The sequence below is a fragment of the Microtus pennsylvanicus genome, chromosome 3 (assembly GCF_037038515.1).
Source record: "Microtus pennsylvanicus isolate mMicPen1 chromosome 3, mMicPen1.hap1, whole genome shotgun sequence".
Classification (NCBI taxonomy): Eukaryota; Metazoa; Chordata; class Mammalia; order Rodentia; family Cricetidae; genus Microtus; species Microtus pennsylvanicus.
This window is the reverse complement of record NC_134581.1, coordinates 52,541,351-52,564,122: the sequence shown is the minus strand read 5'-3', so window position 1 is coordinate 52,564,122 and position 22,772 is coordinate 52,541,351. Positions and strand designations below refer to the sequence as shown.

The 22,772-nt window shown below is 39.1% G+C and overlaps 1 protein-coding gene across 3 annotated transcripts in view; it reads left to right on the top strand.

Moving 5' to 3' along the window:
• Vps13c (vacuolar protein sorting 13 homolog C) overlaps window positions 1-22,772 on the top strand; it is a 162,430-nt gene that overhangs the window by 79,164 nt on the left and 60,494 nt on the right. For all 3 annotated transcript variants that reach the window (XM_075965365.1, XM_075965366.1, XM_075965367.1), the window contains 15 exons: window positions 1,123-1,279; window positions 2,106-2,185; window positions 3,073-3,132; window positions 4,261-4,423; window positions 6,339-6,452; window positions 7,694-7,797; window positions 8,327-8,494; window positions 10,447-10,751; window positions 11,804-11,951; window positions 13,857-14,007; window positions 15,814-15,923; window positions 17,392-17,561; window positions 18,872-19,119; window positions 20,075-20,304; window positions 21,444-21,536. In XM_075965365.1, the coding sequence (XP_075821480.1) occupies window positions 1,123-1,279; window positions 2,106-2,185; window positions 3,073-3,132; window positions 4,261-4,423; window positions 6,339-6,452; window positions 7,694-7,797; window positions 8,327-8,494; window positions 10,447-10,751; window positions 11,804-11,951; window positions 13,857-14,007; window positions 15,814-15,923; window positions 17,392-17,561; window positions 18,872-19,119; window positions 20,075-20,304; window positions 21,444-21,536 (2,301 nt within the window). The remainder of the gene's footprint in view (window positions 1-1,122; window positions 1,280-2,105; window positions 2,186-3,072; window positions 3,133-4,260; window positions 4,424-6,338; window positions 6,453-7,693; window positions 7,798-8,326; window positions 8,495-10,446; window positions 10,752-11,803; window positions 11,952-13,856; window positions 14,008-15,813; window positions 15,924-17,391; window positions 17,562-18,871; window positions 19,120-20,074; window positions 20,305-21,443; window positions 21,537-22,772) is intronic.

Genomic DNA, 22,772 nt, shown 5'->3' with positions numbered 1-22,772 from the left:
CGTGCTCACTTAAAAATGCTGTATTTTCTTCTGTATCTGTTCAACAGCTGTCCCATGTCTGTGCCAGGGCTAAGAATATGTTAGAAAATATATAGATTCTAAATACAGTATGTCCATTAAAAATATGCTCAGGGTAGGCTACTTTCAGAGACTGTGGTGGAGATGGTAGTGACTGGGCATCTGAGCTAGCTGAGAGGGTTCAGGAAGGTTTCTGGGAGGAAGTGACATTTGAGTGGAGTTTGTAAAGACAAAAATAATAGTTTGAGGGGGCTGGAGAGATGGCTCAGTGGTTAAGAGCATTGCCTGCTCTTCCAAAGGTCCTGAGTTCAATTCCCAGCAACCACATGGTGGCTCACAACCATCTGTAAAGAGGTCTGGCGCCCTCTTCTGGCCTTCAGGCATACAGACAGAATATTCTATACATAATAAATAAATAAATAAATAAATAAATAATAAAAAAAAGTAATAGTTTGAGGAAATGGGTTAAAGAGAGGGCCTGGGACATAGATAGAAAGGGGGGCATGGATAGAAAGGGGTGGGCATAGAATACACAAGCTCTTTCTCTAGCGTTTATTATATACACTAAGTTACATTACTGTGAACCTAGTTGGCCTGGAGGGAAGGGATTTATTTGTGCTTGCTAGGTTCTTAGCTTTGCACTGTTGCTATATACAGTGAGACTGCCACCTAGTGGGTAGAGGCAAGAGTGCTGCGAATGACCTATTTTGTGCAGGATAGCACCCCATTAAGTAGCCCAAGATTAAGAAGCCTTGCCTGAGGATTTGTATAAAAAATAGCTGCTGCTATCAGCAGAATTTCAGACAGAAGCTGTTGATCAGTTAGGGCTTCTAGGACTAGATCTCTACCTGCCTGTCTTCATGCCATTTTCTCATCCCTGTGGTGCCCCACCCACCCCTTCACCTTTGAAAATCTCTAGAAAATAGTGGTGGTGCTTCAAAGTCTGAACAAATGTATGTAAGAAAAATAACAATAGGTGATTTTCAGGACCAGAATACCTTTTCCTTGTGTGAATTCTTCGTATCACTAGATACAGTTACTAAGTTCCTATCGTCGCTCTGCATTAGTAAAGAGGTTTGTGGTAATTCGTCCTCATTCTTTTAGGTTATGGTTACTTTGATGAAAAAAGCAGAAAAGAAAGGAAGACCCTTACATGAAATGAAGATCCTGCATCTTGGGGTGCAGGCTAAAGTAAAGGCCCATGACATGACTGCGGAAGCTTACCTGAGAAGAATTAGTGTGCGGTGCTTTGATTTTCCTGGTGAGTGCGGAGGCCTGTCTGTGGGAAGGCAGTGCAGATCTCATAACCAGCGTAAATACAGGGCTGCATTCTGTTCTTCTACTTACTGTGTGTATTCTTTACATACCCAGTTGGGGATGGTGTAATAAATCTCACCTAAATGAGTATAGTGACATTAAGAAGTCACATCCCAGGTACAGAGCCCAAAGACCCCTTTTGAAAGTTAATTTAGTAGGAAGCTTCACTTTACATTTATTTACTTGCAAATTATATGACTGTTAAGGTCTGTTTTAATTACATTAGTATGTGCTTATAAAAAGTAAATGTTAAAACATAAATATATAGAAGGAGACACTTAGTCTCACTTCCTCCCAGGCAACTATGAAGTTGCTGTTTAGTGGATATCTTGGATTTTTTTAAATTCACTGTTGGAATTTGCTGCTATCTGAATTTTCTAGTTCCCATTTGCTTAAGCTTTCTGAGGACTCTGTGGAGCACCTTTGAGAAGATAAGAGTGTGTTTGAGAATAATCCCTTCTTGTGTTTTATAGCTGTCATTTCTCATGCTAGGATTTGTTCATATGACGGTAATACCTGCAGCACTAGTGTATGACAGCTGGTATTGACCAGTGCTGTTTTGTTGTTAATTTTGCAGTTTTGCATTTTTCCTTTCCTGTTTTTGAAAGCTAGACTTACTGAGATATGGTTTATAGACAGCATAATACATTTGTCTGTTTTCTGTACAGTTCTCATGTAAGCATTTCTCTGTGTAGCTGGCTGGTTCCATTTTAAAAGATGTTTGAAATATTGAAGGGATGATACAGATCAGATTTTCTTTTTCCTTCCAGATTCTAAAGGTGAGCCTCTGTACATTGTCAACTCCTCTCATGTGTCTGATGGAACCCTCCTGAAAATGCTCTTCATTAAGGTACCCGTTCTAGTTCATTTCTGTCACTACATAAACATCCTGATGAGAGGCAGTTTAGTGGAGAAAAGATTGGTTTTTACCTTTAGTCCAGGCTACAGTTTATCATTGTGGGTAAATAAGGACAGGCACTTGAAACACACAGTGACATCATGCATCCACAGTCAAGAGCAGAGAGAAATCAACACTTACATGCTGCCTGCTTTTTGTGCTCACTCATTTCTCCACCATTATGCTCCTTGCCTAGGGAATGGTGCTGCCCACAATGGGCTGGGTCTTCCCCTATCAGTTCACTGAAGGCAATCCTATATACACATGCCAACAGGGCAGCTTCATGTCCATAGCCCTCATTGGGACTTGTTTTCCAGATGATTGTAGGCTTTATGACGCTACAATTAAAGCTAAGTGTCATAGTACCTCATTCTTTTCTGGAGTTAATACTGAAGTATGAAAAGTTATTTATATTCCCTTCATACTTAATATTTGGATTCTACCCCTTAGTTTTTTTTTTTTCAGTCCAGTTGGTTGATGATGAATTATAACAAGCTTCTCTAGGGTGTTGAAGAAATGGGAGTGAACAATCAAAGCTGTGTCCTATTCTGAAGAGAAGTGTGTTATGAATTAGATAGAAGCCTTTTCACTTTTAGATGGGCCCACCTATTTAGATGCACTAACATCTCCTCCAGAGTAGATAAGGGATTTGAGGTTTTGCATCTACAGTATGTAAAGTATGTTTATGTGCTCAGTTTTGGGGGCATATTCTTATTTGCCTGTAAGAATCATGTTTGTCATCTCTTAATAGCATGTTTTAAGATGTAAAATATATTTGTTTTCAATGTGTGAAATTCTAGTGTTTTTAACTCAGTGGTTTAATTATCAACTCCGTATAGGCAGACAGCGATGGACCAGAATTTAAAACTGTTCATGATAACACCAAACAGAAGCTGAAGGTGAGTCTTTTGTAATTCATCTTAAGACTGGGTTATTGATGATTAAATGTATCTTGAGGCCAATTTCAGTTGTAAGATACAAGATCTATAATTAGAATGAGGTAGTAGTAATAGATCTAAAATTAGTGCATATAGAATTGGAATAAAAGTCTTGCCAAGGGGGCTGGAGAGATGGCTCAGCGGTTAAGAGCATTGCCTGCTCTTCCAAAGGTTCAATTCCCAGCAACCACATGGTGGCTCACAACCATCTGTAATGAGGTCTGGTGCCCTCTTCTGGCCTTCAGGCATACATGCAGACAGAATATTGTATACATAATAAATAAATATTTTTTTAAAAAAAAGTCTTGCCAAAACTTCTTTCTGAAAAGATTCTTTTAAAACATTAATTATTATTTTTGGAATATACAAATAATTTTTATTTTGAGGGAATTTTGTTCACTTTAACCTACTGTAGTTATTTGGCCTGATATTGATGGCAGAATTGAACATTTGAATTCTGTATTGGCTTAATGCTAGAAGAAGATTAAGGAAAAGACAGAACATGGCCTAGTATAGATACACACAGTCCATTTGAGCATGTATAGTCAGTGTAGGAATACTACCGTATCTTTATTTAAAACTCAATCAAGCACTGAGCAATGGTGGTGCACACCTTTAATCCCAGCATTCGGGAGGCAGAGGCAGATGGATCTCTGTGAGTTCGAGGCCAGCCTGGTCTACAAGAGCTAGTTCCAGGACAGGCACCAAAGCTACAGTGAAACCCTGTCTTGAAAACAAGCAAACAAACAAACAAACAAAAAGGCTCAATCAAGCTTGACTGAGGTTAGAATTAATGTCTGCACTGGGAGTGGGCAGGGCATTGGTTTGTTGTCTGGTAAAGACTGACATGATAATAATAATAAAGAGGATTAAAATGAAATTAGTCATTCATTCTTAATTATTTAGAAAGGGTCTCAGTTGAGTTATTCTTGTGTTAGTTGCATACATTGAAACTCAGCCCAATGTGTTACTGTGACCCCAATGAGATGACTGTCCCCCTAGTGGCATGACTGTCCTCCAGGGTGTGACATACGTACACAATGGTGTGACTGTCACTGAAACCTTCTCCTCTGATGTTCATTGTTTTAGGTTTCGTTTTCATCTTTGGACTTGGTGCTTCATTTGGAAGCCTTGCTTTCCCTCATGGATTTTTTGTCATCTGCTGTTCCATCCTCTGACTCTTCTTCCTCTGGGAAGGAATCTGGACCGAAGTCACTTGTGGGAGAATCCAAAAGTCTTGCCATCAAAGCTGGTATCAGTCTTTCCAATATGTTCTCATAGAATAACGTCTATACGAAGCTAGGATAAATGTTAACACCTCGATGTTACGATGTCTGACAGATGAGGGTGACTTCTGAAGAAAGCGATTCTTCTAGTCGGGATTACATGTCAGTTTATTGAAGAATTTGAAATAAATGTTAATAGTGACCATGTACTTCCAGCGGGTTTAAATCTCTGGTTCTTGTATAAAATAGAATTTGTAGGTTCTTTATGTTGACGCCTTTTCATAGTCTTCTGTCCAGTAAAAGTGAGAAGGTAAGAAGTTAAAAAGTGACGACAGTCATACTTAGCCACAGAGGCCCACTTCAGTCAGTGCTGCCATGCTCAACAGTTGTGAGTGCCTCTCGGGCACTGAGGAAGATCTCACAGAAGGGACAGAGTCACCTGATCTCTAATCTCATCCCTGTTTCCGTCACACATGGAACTTGGTCTGTGTTCACCAGGTGCATGACTTATATTCTGAAATACTGGGTATAAAATGCCAAGTGAATAAAGAGCATGTGCCTGATTTGTAATTAAAATGTTTACTTATTTTTAAAACTGGTAATTTCTGGTTATTCCCGGCTTGAATTATATCTATTTTACTGACATCTTAAGTATAAAATTTCAGTACTATTTGAATGATACAAGTATTTGACTTTGAAAACCATAGGACAATGTTGTTGTTAGAAGCAAAATTTCCCCTTCCTTGCTGTTGGTGGTGTCTTGCTGTGTAATCCAGACTGGCTTCAAACTTTTGATATTCCTGCTTCAGCCTCCTAAATGGGAGAAGGTTCTAAATGTGGCCACCACACTCAACTTCTTTATCACAGTGTGCCTAACACATTAATATTTTTAAGAGAGTGTATTCTTAGAAATATCTCTTTATAACATACATATACCATTCATAGCACATCTGAGTTAATGGAAGGCCAGTGCACAGACAACCTTAACCCAACTGCACTGTTCTCTGGTTTTGCTGAACAACTTGACTTGATGGTTTGTTTATCCTGCACCAAATACTGAGAAAGAAAGCAGCCTATAATGCTAGGGTTAAAAAGTGAGAGCCTCATGCTTTCTGTTTATAGAAAAGTTCTGTTTCCTGCATGTAAGACAGAGTTGTGAGAAAGTGTCAGGACCTGTACACACACACACACACACACACACACACACACACACACACACACAACCATTCAGTTGTGGTTCTTTTTTACTTTTATTTGTTTGGTTGTTTTGAGATAACATCTTGCTATATGTAGCCCAGGCTGGGTTTGAACTCACCGTATAGCTCAGGTTAGCCTCAAACTCAGTCCTCCTTAGCCTTTTGAATGTAGGATTTGCCACCACACTTAACCTGTCTATATCCTCACATACACATTTTTTGATTTTTTTTTAAAACTTCAGGGTATTTTATGCTTTTATTAGTGACTCTTTCATAGAATTACTTATGGACCCATCACATATAATCTAAAGTATTTGGGTTGGTTCTTCAGTTAAAGAATATGTAAAGGACACAGCAAATTATATGAATTCCATTGACTGTTCATTACTATTTCAATTTTCATTATTATTCTTTGATCTAGTATGTGATGTGACTTGTTAAAAAAATTTTTATTAATCAAATTCTAGAATCTAATTTAGAGGGTTTCCTTTCTTTACCTAGAAGAAAAAAGCCTACAGGAACATGTCTGCCTAGTGAGTAGCACCATCTAGGTGTTGTGGTTGCCTTATCCTTAGCTGGAAGCCAACATGCTGGGTTTTCTATGAGGGGCAAAATTCATATTTATATTGTCCTGATAGAAGTTTATGATTCCCTTTGCACATTATGTGATTTTTTTTATTAGTGAACTTACACTGTTTTTACCATCTTTGTACATCACTGACCACTGATTTCTACTGCTTTTCAGGACCCAGCACTTCTGAAGGTGATGTGTTTGATTTGAAGGTCACAGCTGAATTAAATGCCTTTAACATCTTTGTTTGTGATCAGAAGAGTAGCATAGCAGATATTAAAATACATGGTAAGTAATTATCCTTCCATAGTATTTTGGAAAGTTGAGTGGATTTATTTATATTGAAGATGTATGCAAGCTTTGAACAAATGTACTTTGAAATGATAACGATAGACTTGCTATGAATCATTGCTGACTTGAGATAGTCCTTATACATTTTAAAAATTTTAGAATACATCTAAGGCTTAAAGTTTTATTGTGATTGCATTTTCAGAATAAGATAACTTTAAGCAGGTAAATATTATAGTAACTCTCAGTGTGAAAATAAAAGTCATTATCCTTGTTTCCCTTGAATTTTGAGCATACATAACATAACAAAATAAATTTGCGAAAGACATTTTTTTTTCCTGTAACGGTTTGTCTGTGTAACAGCTCTGACTTTCCTGGAACTCACTCTGTAGGCCAGGCTATCCTCAAACATACAAAAATCTGCCTGTCTCTGCCTCCTGAGTGCTGGGATTAAAGGTGTGGTCCACCACCACTGGGTTTTGACGTCTTAAACTTTTCCTGTTATGAGTCGAGACATCAGCCTCAGGTTATGTGGTAGATTCTAGGAAGCCTGCAATGGCTCAAACCTTGAAGCTTAACACTGGCCAATGTTGAATTACTTTAATTTTCTCTACCCTACTTCCCCTTTAAGTGGAGACATGGTTGTTGTGAGGGTAACATTTGTACATTTATATTGTGTGGACAAGTGTGAACCACACTGTGAGCAGTTTTAGAAGGTTGAAAAATCAGCAAACACTGCCAGGCCTTGGGTGTCGGCAGTCTCCCATGAGGAAGAGTGGTTTCCAAATCCTTATGCCTTTGATATCATGAGCATGGCAAACTTTTAAAATTTAGAAAATTATGCTATAGATATAAATTGTTGTAGAAACAGTTCTTAGCCATAAGATGACATTTACTCAGTTTTAATTACATGTATTTGTGAAATGCATTGGAAAATACTGTCTCCCCAAGTAGTGGCTCTGACCTCACCAATGCATAGGATATTATTTTCAGAGAAATGACATGAATTTATTTAAAACAGTGCCTTTTTAAAAATGTTTTTTTTTTTTACTTTTATGTATGAGGTATGTTCTGACTTAAAAGTGATCCCACCTTTTCTTTCTAGCCATCTCATACATGGGAGGTGATTGAGTTAGCATGTCTGATAGTAATTTTTATTTACCCTGTATCTTGGGAGCATGTTAGTGCAATTAAGCTTGCTTACAAAGAGGAAACATCTCTAAGTGGTGTGTCTCTTGTAGGAATGGATGCCTCTATTTCTGTGAAGCCAAAGCAGACGGATGTGTTTGCCAGACTTGAGAATATCATAGTTATGAATGTTGATTCACTGTCCATTCACAAAGAGGTAACTGCAGAGCCGATCTCTGTGTTGGAGTGTGGTGTTTGGGGACCAGGTGCCACTGTTTATGTCTTCGCTGTATGCTTGTTATTCGTCTGACATATTAGGGCATATTAGGGCTGGAGATAAAAATGGAAGGTTGATTTCAGGTTGTAAAGCCTGCTATGTAATGAATCGAACAGTTATTTCTAGAAAGTACTTGGTGGGTAGGTATTTTATTAATGAAGTAACACTGAGTTTAGAAAAGGAAAACGATGACGGATGTCAAAGGTTGAATTTCCGTGCTGTTTTTCACGGAAGAGAAGAGAGAGGGAGAGAGAATAGGCAAGCCCGCACTTTAAAGGGGAACACAGGGAACGTGCACAGGGGGTGCTCTACAAGCTGTCTGCAGCTGAGGATTATTTTGTCAGGATCCCAAGGGCAGGCCAGTAAAGATGCCTGAATACTAACAGTCAGGCCCCTGTGAATCAGGATGAGTACTGAGGGTCCAGTTTCTGTAGCTCTGCTGTAATAACTGATTGTCTTGTAATGTCAGGCCGTCTCTATTTTGGGAGATGAAGTCTTCAGATTCCAGATGACGCTGTATCCAGATGCCACAGAAGGCGAGGCCTATGGTGATATGTCTAAAGTGGATGGCAAACTTAGTCTCAAAGTGGGCTGTATTCAGATTGTCTATGTTCATAAATTCTTCATGTCTCTTTTGGTAAGTTTATTTTTATTTGTATTTATTTTTCACTGAGGTCTAAATTTTGTGGCCATGTGCCTCAATCGAGACAGTTAAAATCTGCACTAATCGGGCGTGTTTGTTAGTCTTGCAGCACTGTCACAAAATACTCGAGATAAACAGTTTAAAAGAAACGATACTTGTTTGGACTCCAGGATTAATAGGCCTTTGTTCATGATTGCTTGGCTCTCTTGTTATGATGAGGGAGACCATGCTGATGGAATGTGTGTGCTGGGACAGGGCTGCTGATGTCATGGCTGCTGGGGAACAGAGAGGACAGATGGGGCCCAGGTCCCAGTGTCCCCATAAAGGGCATGCCCCAGTGACTGCACTTCCTTCCATCAGCCCCTACTCTAAAAGTCCTGGTGCATCAGTGGTGTCACAGCCTTGTAGCCCAGCCTTCAGCGTAGGATCTTTGGTGAGCATTTAAGATTGGGAGCATAATAAATGGTTGTATTATAAATACTCAAACTCTGAACAGAATGTTCTAAATAAGTAAATATTGCACTTATTTATTTTTCTAAATAACAACGTGTATTTTTAAGATTTATTTATGTATTATGTATACAACATTCTGCCTCCATGGATGCCTGAGTACCAAAAGAGGGCACTAGATCTCATTACAGATGGTTGTGAGGAACCATGTAGTTGCTGGGAATTGAACTCAGGACCTCTGGAAGAGCAGTCAGGGCTCTTAACCTCTGAGCCATCTTTTCAGCTCCCTTTTAAACTGTCATTCTCTAACATTTTCATAGTTAACATTTTAAAATACTTTTGGTATTTTATCTTTATTTATGTTTGTATTTACACATATGTATTGTTTGCTTTTCTGTACTTGTGAGTTTTGTTGTTGTTTTTGTTTTGTTTTGTTTTGTTTTTAGAGACAGGGTTTCTCTGTGAAACAGCCCTAGCTGTTATGGAACTAGCTCTGTAGGCCAAGCTGGCCTTGAACTCACAGAGATCTGTCTGCCTCTGCCTCCTGAGTGCTGGGACTAAAGGGCTACACCACCACCACCCAGCTTGTTTGTTTGTTTCTTTTACACAGGACCCCATATAGCCCAGACTGGCCTTTTGTATAGCTCAGGATAATCTTGAAATTCTGACCCTCCTGCCTCTATCTCCTAAATGCTGGGACTAAATGTATGCACTACCACACCCAGCTATTATTTTTATGTATTTTGTTGTTTGTATTGTTTGCTGTTGTAATTTAGAGCTTTCCAATATTAGTTGTTTGGTAAATGCCCAAAGGTCATTATGTAGTTGAAGAACGAATATTGAAACTTAGAGTTTTGATTATATTTGTGATGAGCCAAGCCATGAAATTCTTACTTATACTGTGTCCTTGCAAATATTTTGGGCTGAAGAGTTTAAATCTGCTTACTGGTTCTCCATTTCTACCTAAACCATCATGCTTTTTTCTAGAATGTATGTATTTTGGGGTAGTGGAAGAGATAAAGTTACTCTTGTATGATTAATGGATGCACACTAAGAATATTGTTTTTAGATTCTTCATTTGGAAAATACTTTATTTTCAGTTGAAATGGAGGTGAAGTATATCTTACCACAAGTAACTTTTGATTCCTGTTAATGATTGCAAGATGATAGGATGATAGACAATTACCCATATTTGTACATCTCAGGTACATTACAAAATCTTCATGAATTAGCTGCTGAAGCATTAGTTGCCAAGAATAAACTTTATTCTTGCATCCTGAAAGCATACGAGTAGAACCTGCTTTGGGAAAGAGTACTAACTTCCTTTTCACTTAAATTCCAATGTAAGACGCGTAGTCATTCCGAGGAAAGTGGGTGCTTAAGTCATAAGTAACATTTCTCTCACGTGTGATCTTTGTTGAGCTTTCATTCACAGTAAATGCCTCTGCAGGGTTTTCCTTGGTGCACTGTGTCTACCTGTCATTCTCTCCGAACAGAGCTTCCTCAACAATTTCCAAACTGCCAAAGAAGCCTTGAGTACAGCCACCGTCCAGGCTGCAGAAAGAGCTGCATCCAGCGTGAAGGACCTGGCGCAGAAGAGCTTCCGGCTTCTGATGGACATCAATCTGAAAGCGCCTGTCATTACTATTCCCCAGTCTTCTGTGTCTCCTAATGCCATCATAGCAGATCTTGGCTTGATCAGGGTTGAGAACAAGTTTAGCTTGGTTCCTGTGGAGCACTACTCTCTTCCCCCAGTGGCTGAGAATATGAGCATCCAGCTTACTCAGCTGAAACTCTCCAGGTTTGTGTGTGTCGTCTAGCTGTTTATTGCTTTCTGTGCATTTCTAAAAATTTGTTTTCACCTGCAGTAATTACTATGATAATTCGTAATCCTCATTCTGTATTTATTACAACTAGGAAACTGACTGCTGCTTTCTGACCAGTAGTTAATAGTAGTATGCTTTGGAGGGCCTGTGTTTTGTCTTAATAATTTTATAGTATTTTTTCCATTCTTTAAAAATGATTACAAAATTAAAATTTCCTAATGAGGAAGGGACAGGGCACATGCCTTTAGATCCACCAATTCAGGATGCTGAGCTGGGAGAGTCATGAGCTCACAAGTCTGAGACGAATTTAGGAAACACAGTGAGACCCTATCTCAAAATAGAAAAAGAGCTCTATACTTAGTAAACATTTGTTTTGTTTTCCTTAATTCTACATAGCTATTTATTTTTCTGTGTGATAGAGAGGCCTTCCTGAATTGTAATGTGATTTAAGATGTTCATTCCCAAACCTTGTTAGGCTTAGGAGTTTCCAGTGAGGCCTCCAAGAGTCCTTAAATCAAAGCATGAAAACCTTGCCTCTGTTGGACAGCCTCTGTTGGACAGCAGTACTTACTCAGTTGTGTAAATGGTTGTTGGCAGACAAACTAGAAACGGCTGTTGCTCTGTCTTCATTAACTTGTAGGTTTGGTATGTTTTTCTTCTTGAGTTTGGAGAAATAATGCCACCTTAAGGCTAAATACGCAGTGACTTCCTTAATTATCTGGTTTTGGAAAGATGTGGCCTTTGCTTACACAGCATTGGACTAGTGTCCTGTCATACAGTCCTGGTAACAGTAGACACATTTGTCAGACCTGAGTCAAAGTTTATCTGAGTTTATTGTTTCAGATAGCTATGCATATGAACCTGATTTACTCTGATGGGCTGATGTCTGAAAAGAAACATGTTCTAAAATAATCCTGATTTCAGCTTTTGAGCATTTAGGAAACATACAAAATATGTCTATCTTCATTTTAAGATATAAACTTAAAAATACGTGGCTATTTATAAGAAATCCTTGTTATTCTTTCAGAACTGTTTTACAGTTTGACTCGCTCCAGCCTGACATTGAAATCTTAGAACCAGTGAACATGCTTTTATCCATACAGCGGAATTTGTCAGCAGCATGGTACACACAGATTCCAGGCATGGAGATCAAAGGAAAGCTTAAGCCTATGCAGGTGAGTGTGTAAATTACAGAAAGTGCTGGGTAGGCTTGTCTTGTTCACAGTGCAGCTGGTGTGTCTGAAAACCAGCAGTGAGGTCTTTGTCCCACACTATTCTTTATTTCACTGTAGTTAGACATTGGTAAAGCCAGGATGAAACCTGAGATGAGGCCTGTGTGGATCTACTGAAAATATATATTTTTTTGAATTGGAAAGTTTGATTAAACTCTGTATATGTATGTATATATGTACACATGTACCTACCTACCTACCTACCTACCTACCTACCTACCTACCTACCTACCTACCTACAGTGTTCTGCCTGCATGTAAACTGCAGGCCAGAAGAGGGCACCAGATCTTATTACAGATGGTTGTGAGCCACCATGTGGTTGCTAGGAATTGAACTCAGGATTTGTGGAAGAGCAGCCAGTGTTTTTAACCACTGAGCTGAGCCATATCTCCAGCCCCGATTAAATCTGTAATGTAGTAAAATTGTCAGAGTATTTAAATTGATGCTCAGATACTACATTCAAAACAAAAGTATTCTATGTTTTATTCATGCATGATTTGTATGTATTGGGGTACAATAGTTTGACTAGTATTGTACTGTATAAGGGAGTGGCCCTCTTTTATTTAGAAACAGTTACTTGAATATGCATGTGCCTTTATTTGGGAGGCAGCAGTATTTTCAGTAGCATAGTTTAGGTCTGTCTAGGGTTTTGAGGTCAAGGGTCAAACCAGGAAGGATATCAGTGAATGACCCTAGTAACATGTTTCCAGGACATCACTTCAAGAGTTAGAAACTGTGGGGCCAGAGGTGTGGAAAGCGACCTAGTAGATGAGCAGTTTCTCAAGTTAGCTGCTCTCAGGCAGGTCTGATATCTTGGCTGACATCACAAGTAAGAAGTTTTAAAGTTGTTATCATACCTGTTACCAGAAAACTGGGGCTTAGAGTAAGCCAAACATCCTTATTACCTGGTGCTTCATGTTCCCCCATCATTGTATAGGCAGGAAGCTAGACAGTGCTTGAAGAAGGTGCATGCTTGTGTTTTGCATGCGGTTAAATGCAAATGCTTAAACAACTCATGCACAAGTGCTTATACAAGCGTTGAGGACTGCTGTGTGTGCTGGGGAGGGGGCTGAACAAGGAGAAAACGAGTAGCTTCTAAGCAAAGCCTGAGCTAATGGGTCTTACTAACCTGGGGCAGTTTTTTCAGCCGGCTGCTCCATGTCATTCAGCTCTCCACCATAAAGATGCTATTATTCATGTCCTAAAGATAAAAAAGACTTGCATTAGAGAAGCTGAGAAACTTGGCTCACACACAGCTTAAAGGCATAGAGCTAGTTCAGATCTGTCTCAAGAGCTTTTTAGTCTTTTTCTCTCACACTCCCTTTTATAAAGGTAAAAAGGGAGATGCTGCTTTCCTGGTATGCATGATGTCTTAGAAAGTTCTTGGTAGTTGGATTAGCTATTGCTGTAAGAGGTGGCATTTTTGCTAAGCTACCAGATGTTTGTGTATGTCCATTTGTGTCTGTAGTGAGAACAGAGCTCCAGAGCAAGAGAAGCTCTGTTCCGGTAGAGACTGGAAACTGAACATGTCCCTGTGTTGGACTTGGAGGGAAACAAGTGATAGCAAATGAGCTGGTGCTGGATGAGATGAAGGAGAGGTGGAGTGGAGCCTGGAGCGAGGCCTAGGAAGAGGGTGGCGTGGTCCCAGGGCAGGCAGGAAGGGCACTGGGTTCCAAGGGTCTGGCTGCACTGGGGGTTTGTGTCATTCTAGATGAGACAAAATGTTTCTCTACACTCAGCACATGTGTTTCCTGTCTCTCAAGTAGATGAATCAATCATTCATTCATGAGGCTATAAAGGCATAATTTTTTTCTTACATCATATAAACAAATTATTAATGGTTTTCAGGTTGCTCTCAGTCAAGATGACTTGACAGTTTTAATGAAAATTTTGCTGGAAAACCTTGGGGAAGCCTCTTCACAGCCAAGCCCTACCCAGTCTGCACAGGAGGCTGCAAGAGTGAAAAGAGATACTCGGAGTGGGCCTGACTACCTTAAAGGTAAAAGCCAATGAAGAGTTTTGTGTTGGTATCAAATAATTAACAACATTATACACTGTTCTCTGTTAGCTGTGTAGCACAGTGTTGTGAAAAGATTCAGTATTCTTAATGTTTACTGTGGAAGGTCCGCTGGAGTTGGGGCTCCTATTGAAGCTTCCAAGGGAGGTGTATGCATTGCCTACGACAAGGGGAGAGTCTCTTGTTCTTGCCTCCACAGTGAGTATTTGTTCTTAGCTTGTGGAAGCTAAATTTGCTGAATTCACTGGGCACTGAGGTGGTCCCTACGCGAGAGAAAACGCAAAACAGGCAGGTAGTTTGGTAAGATGTGAGAATAATTCAAAGAGAAAAGAGCCTTGGTGTGTCGACTGACCCCTGAGGAAGGAAGGTATTCTCTTACAGTAAGAGCTTTACACCTGGCTTTAGTGGAGAATGATGCTCTGAAATGTGACAGGAAATTTCTAGGTTATTAAAATTAAAGCTTTTAAGAGCACTGTGGTGCTTTAAACTTAGCCATTTTAAGTGGTACAATTTCAGTTATTTTGCTCTTTTCTAATTGTTCTTGAGGAGGACTCTCACTTTGTAGGCCAGGCTGGCCTCAAACCTGTGATGAAGGTTCTGCTGATTCAGTCCCAGGGTGCTGGAGTTACAGGTGTGCCCCACTGTACCCTGCTGTGCCCTGTCCATTATTTAGAGTCATTGATATGGAGAGCAGATGTTTTTATGAGACGGTCAGTAGGTGATATTTCCACAACTGAAGCAAGATAAAGCACTCTTTGTTCCTATGAACCCCTCCAGAGTGCCCCCTGATCTTTACTGACGAAGCTGCCATTGGCAATTACTGTCACGGTGCCAGCGTTACCTCCATAATTAGGCTGGGCATGTTCTGGGATTCTCAGAGTGTGGGAAAGAGGTTTCTGGTTTAAATAGCTGAGGCCAGGGTCATCCTTTGAGTTTGGGTTTGCCTCGGGCGTAGACAAATGCTGGATAAGTAGGCTGTTGTTAATAGGACACTGGAGATGAACAAACGTGGGTGATGAATGGTCTCGTTGAGTTTGGCTGTGATCAGATTTGTGTTTCTGGTTCTCATTTTATGGTTATTTGTTCAGTTGCAAACTGCAAATACAGTGGCAGAACAGAAATTATTCTGTAAACACAGAGCCAAAGCCTGAGGGTTTTTCTGCCTGGCAGAGTCTTGATTTTCTAGTAATTTTCCTAAAGAAGGACCCCGGGTCTCCAAAAGGTTGTAGACTTGTTTTATCTGTTCTGCATATCCTGTCTGTCTAAGAGCGGGAAGGAAATGAATTACCTCTGGAGTCCCTTCATGTCAGCATTCCGAGGCTTCCCCATCATGGTGCGCTTCAGCTGTGCTAGTGAGCAAGTCTAAGATGCATCAAAGGTCATGCAAAGTGTTCTTGGCCCGCGGAAGATCTTTTGGTAGCTCCCCAGTCTAGGCCGTGTTTAATGTCACTGTGCATTCGGTTTAATACCAACTAGTTAGGAAAAACGTGCTGTGGCAACAACAAACTGCAGTAGCAAGCCTTACTTTGACGGGATGTGTCAAAGAGTTGTCTTGATATTATTTAAAGACCATTTTTTTCCTATAAGCTACCTCTGCCATTTTGACCTTTATTAACTATATAGGGATCAGTAATTGCCATTTTTATTAATTGTCTAGTGATTTATTTAAATATGATAGAAAGTATGATGTAAATTTAGAATAATAATTTATCTTCCAGCTTTAAAATGTTTAAAACAATGTACCCACCTAAGAGCCGTGTGTTTTCTTATTTCTGCTTGAACCATCAGAACAAGATTTGACAGACCCAAAGGCCCCTGTGGATCAGACTGTCACCCTTCAGTTTGGCTTCTGCTTTGACTCTCTGTCCATTACCCTTTACAACAATGACAGCCACCAGGTGAATGTGTGTGTGTGTGTGTATTGTTGTTGTTGCCAGAGATGACTCCTTTGTTCTTGAGAGTATTCAGTTTTTGTATGTTGGCACTTTTTGTTTTAACTATTAATAAAATTTAGTGTATCTACAATTCCTGTTTGACCTGAAAATGTACGTGGTTCATATGCTCAGCCTTTCTCCTACTTTTCCAATCTTACCAGACCAGGAAAGGTTTTCAGGGTTTCTCTCTTTCCAGAAAGACAGTACCAAAATGCATTTATCCATCACTAAGAGAGGAGTTTTCCATATGAGTGTCTGGCCATATGTTCAATTTCATACACAGTAGTCATCACTATTTAGGAAGAATAATACTGTCTTTGGAGTCTTTCACGATTATGTCCAGTCAGTAATAGATAAGTATGTATATAATAGGTCAGCAGTACTTTAGAAAGCCATTTTGTAATGCATAGTATCTTGTAATAAATATTTTATAAGTTAGTTATGTCATATGTTAATGCCCATAACATGTAATATAATGCCCACAGTCCATTTCTATTGTAGAGTTTATATCTGTGTTCATATGCATTTCATATGCTATTTGCACTTTTTGTTTTCTGGATGTTATACAGTGTTCATACATTTCTCCAGTTGAGCTTTGTGATAACATCTGTTGTTGTGCAACTAAAGTTCTAGTGCTTGGCGTTCGTGCAAACCTCAGCAAATGCCTTTACTGAAAGTGCAAGTTCTGCACACTCCTTATCTCACCTACAGACAGCCATCTGTTGATCTCCAGCCTTCCAATGCTGCTGCTGTCTTTGGCTTCTTTCTTTAACCCTTACTCTTTAGATACTGCGTAATGTCACTTTTCTTTGGTTGCATATCTTCATTTCCCTTAAACTTTCCCCCTGTAATTTCTCACTGTTTTATATGAGACTCTTCTTAGTTCGTGCTTGTAGTACAGTGGCTTCCTTTGTCTGTACTGGACAGTGGCACAGCTTATGTCCTTAGTAATTCTTATAGATCCACTTGGAGGTTTTTATTTAGAAACATTCACCATAACAGTACACGAGCCTTGCCTCCTCTCAAAACCACCCCTCCAGACCATCTGCATCAGGGATTGTTTGGAAATGTCTGTGTATTACAGGTCATGTCTGTCAATAGTTAGACAGTTTGTAGAGTATGTCCGTGTGTATAAGATAGATGCATTGTCTTTGCCAATAATGCTATCCTTTTCACCTCCTTGCGGTCACTGTACTGTCTGAAGTTAGTGAGTATGTTGAGTACTGACCAGTGTGCCAAGGGGACACGCAGATACCTTAGTGCAGCCATGTACTCCCCTGTGTTTGTAGTACTCAGTTCCATGTGTGTGACTCAGCACTTAGGAATGCTGTGAGGTGGTTTGCATTTAAGCTCTGAATTAAGGAATGCACTTAAATATACGTGGGCAGTATTTAAAGATCATGTATTCCTTTGCTTGAAAAATGTACTACAGGAGTCCAGACTCTCATTTCATAATGACAGTTTCCGCCTTGGTGAGCTCAGACTACACCTGATGGCTTCTGCAGGGAAGATGTTCAAGGATGGGTCTATGGATATCAGCCTTAAAATGAAGACATGCACTCTTGATGATCTCCGAGAAGGAATTGAGAGAGCAACATCCAGGTTTGTGAAATCAGGGTTTGTGCGCAGGGTTTCAGGTGGATGTCAGCCTGCCATTGCGAGGTGTGGATCTTTAGCAGAGTCTATCCTTTGGTCTTATTTTCAGAATTGAGCTGCGAGGAGACATAATGGTGCTCTCTGCTTCAAACTTTAAATGAGAGGGGGATTTATTAGTAAAGCCAAGTGCCATTTTAACAATGAGAGCTAGAAGATTAAAGAGTTTTAATGAGTTGGTAATGTATTTTTCCAGGTTATTGCCAGTAGGCAGAACTATTATTATTATTTAGAATCCTTAAATTTGTACATCGTTCTTTTTCCTTGTTTACTTTGTCTTTTAAACCAATTCTACAGAATTTCTTCCAGTTTCAGTAGGAATATATACTGTAGCATCATCATGTTATCAACCCATATTGAAAGATTAGCTTATGCCAGTCTGGTATGAAGTATGTAACCTAAATAGTTTAATTGTGTTTTTACTACTTTCTCATGGAATGAGATGTGTCATATTTTGTACTTTTTGTGCAAAAGACTATGTTGCTATTTAAACTTGGACAAGATTGTCTATTTCTTGGATTCTGCTGAACCCCGTGACTTTCAGAAAAATGAACAAGCAAGGAAAAAGTTTGCTCTCATGTAACCTGCTTTTCTAATTACAGATTTCATGGCCAGGATAGCTGTCCACAAATCTTTAGGCAATAGTGTTGGGTTGATTGATGAAATCATCTTTAGTAGCCTTAATCTCTTCAGCATGAGGAACCATCATAGATACGGATAAACACTTGTTAATTTGGGTTGCACTGAGCACCATGGGAATAAATCTGATCTCTTTCACACACGTGAGGGTATATGGGAATCATCATTTTAGATCTTGGTAAACACTTGTTGATTTGAGTTGCATTGAGCACTATGGTAATAAATTTCATACGGTAATCAAATTATATAGATAAATTATTTCAGGGAAATTTTATTTAGTAGAATAAAAAGGTTGTGCTGTATTTTGAGGGGACTGCCTTCAGATATTGCTGATTGCCCATGATCATTTCCGGCACTCATTGGTTTCTCTAGTATTGCATTATAATTACAGAATATCCCATAATTGTTTAATCATGTGAATCTTTCTTTGGAGATTAGGCAGCCATGTCTTGGTTGCTAATTGGGTGATTATATTCCAATTAACATCGTTCTTTTTCTATTCAGATTAGAAACTGAAGGGTGAAAGAGAGATGATTAAAATGCAAGGGAACATTTTCATCCCTTTGTTATCTGAGCAGGAGAGAAGGAGTAAAATAATGAATGATGTGTTTGTTTTTCAGGATGATTGACAAAAAGAACGACCAAGATAGCAATAGTTCTATGGTTGATGTAAGTTATAAACAAGATAAAAATGGAAGTCAGATCAATGCTGTTCTCGACAAGTTGTACGTGTGTGCCAGCGTGGAGTTCCTGATGACCGTGGCAGATTTCTTCATCAAAGCTATGCCTCAGAGTCCAGAAGACATAGCAAAAGAAATACAGATTCCATCAAGACAGACAGCCGTGGGGAGAGTCAAGACAGAGAAAGGTTAGGAGAAGTTACCTATCTGTCTTGCATGAAGATGTCTGTATTCTAACAAAAATTAGGAACAGAACCCAGAGGTGGAGAATTTGAGAAAGTAAAATTAGGCTTGTAGATTTAAGCACATTCTTTGTAACACTCCAGTAAGTAAATGTTTTTAAATGACGTAAAGTAGGGAGTTAACCAGTTAGTGGCTGCCTGTTTTATAAAGGGAGTCATTTATTCAAACATCCTAGTGCATTGGAGGGCAACAGAAAAGCTAGAAGGAGGAGGTGGGAACAGGAGAGGACTCAACGTGACTGACCCAGAACCCCCTTTGGTCCCTTAAACTTTGAGGAAGACTGCGAATTCCTGGTGTAGAATGGTGGAAACCATTTTCCATTTGGTAGTTTTTATATTCTGGCTTTATCAAGTATATTGTTGATTTCCTGTGTTGAATTTAAGGTTGTTTTAAGGTTAGATGGGTTTGATTTCTTTTCTTTAATGTAAAACCTGGGAAAGTCTCAAAGAGAGCTTGTATCGGCAAGATAGAATCATTGCTTTTCCATTTTTTTTCCGTTTTTAATAGTGGTCATGCCTGATAATGCCATGTTTACTTCTGTAAGTTTGTACTGTGGGTCACATGGCATGGAGAGTGGTGTTTTTGATGAAACCGAAGTGAACTAGTGACAGTGGTTAATCTCCGTCATCCGAGTCTTTTCCTGACAGCTCTGTTTTCTGCTCCTTGTATTTGTTTATATGTGCATACACCTACATTCCATCACTAGGAACCTCCTAAATCATGCCATTTATAAATGCTCCAGTAGCAATGACCATCTTTGGCTAGACTTCTAATTGCATTGCATTTATTTATTTAATATATATAACATAATATATATGTATATATTCATATTCAGCAATTGATAGATGGTCTGTTGTGAAGATTTACATTAAAATTTTTCTGTCCCTGATGTTTCTTCAGATGATTCTGTAAGACCAAATATGACCTTGAAGGCCATGATCACAGACCCAGAAGTGGTGTTTGTTGCCAACCTGACAAGGGCGGACGCTCCTGCTCTGACAGCCTCATTCCAGTGTAACCTCTCCCTGTCAACGTCCAAACTTGAGCAGATGATGGAAGCTTCTGTGAGAGATCTGAAAGTGCTTGCCTGCCCCTTCCTGAGAGAAAGGAGAGGGAAGAACATCACCACGGTGAGGAAGACTGTAGACAGTTGTGGTGAAGCTAGTGACAGAGTGTAATTCTAGACTCTGCTAAGGAGTGCTTGGCTGAACATCACAGACTTGGGCTTTACGGATCTGGCCTTGACGTGGAAAATGTTAGGAGGCTCAGTGATTGCCACGGTGACAGAAGTCGGGGTGCCTCCAGGCGAACTCTTTTTATCGTTGCATTTCTCTTGGATAGGTTTTGAATTTTATGAGGACCCAGTGTTTTTTTCCTCACCTTTCTATTTGTTCTCTGTAGTACAAACAATGAGTGAATGAGAAAATAAATGTGGTATGAAAAAAAAATTGTAATTGGAGTCATGTGACTAAAAGAGAGGGTTATATTCTGTTGTTAAAGGTTATTTTAAATTCTGATTTATGTTATTTTTGAAATTTGTGATCTTAGCTTCATTAGCTTACTTATACCAATTATTTTTAGTGCCATGTCTGTAACTTTATGGTAAGAGAATCTTATATTGCTTGGCCCACTTGCAGCATTGTTTTCGATTTGAGGCTTTTGGAGATATGTTATAAGCACAGAGAAGTGAAGCCTAAGCTTCCACACTTGATCATGAATTATTCTTCGACATACGGTCTTTTACACGTCACAGAGAACTAATAGTAGTCACTTCACTGAAGACAGGTTCTCATTAAAAACCACCATAGATATGCCGTTGCCATGGCCTCATTTATTAAGAGACAAAGTTACTTTGTATCTTTAATGATATATGTAGGATTCTATTTTTCATAGTTCAGTCTTTAGTTTGAAGACTTGAGATCTGTCCTCAGAAGGACCATCTGTGGTATTCACAACCCGTTAGTCTTAATGAAACATCATGTACTCAGAGCACCCTAGGTGTTAGCTGGTGTTTATAGTTACCTCAAAGGTGCATTTTATGTAGGGCATCATAAATGATAAAGAAGGTGTTTTACCGAGAAGGGAATATTTTGGAATAGAGTCCTTGAATTGTGCCAGCTTTGATTTGGTATAGAAGAGCGTCTCTAAGAGGGCAGCTAATGTGCCTTTGCTTGCCGTAGAGCTGGGCTTGTACTAAAGTTCTTATAACTATATGGTCCATAATGGATGCATTACTAGGGAAATGTGACTTTCCTTTTTTTGTTTCTAGGTATTACAGCCCTGCTCTTTATTTATGGAAAAGTGCACATGGGCTTCAGGGAAACAGAACATAAATGTCATGGTTAAAGAGTTTGTAATTAAGGTTGGTGCCTCTCTTACATATTCTTTCACTGGAGGTTCATTTTTGCTTTCACACGGTATTGATATTTTTAGTGCTTTGCAACCATATCTTTTGGTGTCTCACAACCCTGGCATTATTGCTGGGCACTTAATTGGTAATCAAGATAACTCTGTAATTCAAACATCTTTTCTTTAATATGCATGTTATTTGTGCTGTTTTGGAAAGAATATTTTTTCAAATAACTTTATAAACATTTTTGTTTTATTTACTACTGTGCCTGTGTGTATATACACATATACATGCATTCTATGGTACCATGTAGAGGTCATAGGACACATTTCTGGAGTCAGTTCTTTCTTTCTGTGTCTCCTAGGAATTGGACTTGGGTTGACAGGCTTGATGGCTAGACTTAACCCATTGAGCTATATTATCTGCCCATAGTAATGCCTTTTATCTGTAAATGATGAGAGTCTCTCTCTTTTTTTCTATTTATTGCATGTGTTTATTGGGCAGGTTAAGTAGGTGTGGAGAACAGAGATGGATGGGAAAAGAAGGGGAGAAAGGTCAGTGAGGTGAAGTTGAGATTACTTTATTTGTAGTTACTTGTTTGGTTTTTATTTGCTATTTATTTTGATTCAGCTTAATAATTTATGTGGTTAAATATTCTGTGTGTCTTTACAAATATTTACAGTGGCAGGTATATACCCGAGATGAATTATTAAGATTTATTGTGTTTTAAACCCTTATGTAATGTATTGCAAAGGAAAAACAAACCTCAATATTTTCTAATAACTTTCAGATTCTGTTTTCCCATCTTCTTATGTCTCCCTCGGTGTGGTGTGTGCATGGTGAATCAGAGGTTGGCCTTTGGTGTCTACCTCTCTTTCTCTCCACCCTATTGTTTTGAGACAGGGTCTTTTATTTAATCTGGAGCCCAGTGGTTGGCCGTTCAGCAAGCTCCCAGGTCCTGCCACAGTTGGCTTTTTCTGTGACTGCTGGAGAGCGGAGTCAGGTCCTCATGCTTTAAAGGGGACACTTTACTCAGCAGGCATCTCCCAGCCTGGCCTTTAAGTTCTGAAGCTTGACTTTGTGTCCATTTACAAGTGGGAATAGAGAAGCATTCTGGGTTTTTTCTTTCCAAAGTATGAAAAAAAAATGAAGTTTTTTTTTTTTGCCAGTAATGATAGATCAAAAACCAATAATGATTGAACTAAGGCTTAAATTGATTTCATCTGCAGTTTTGTGTAAATGACAGTG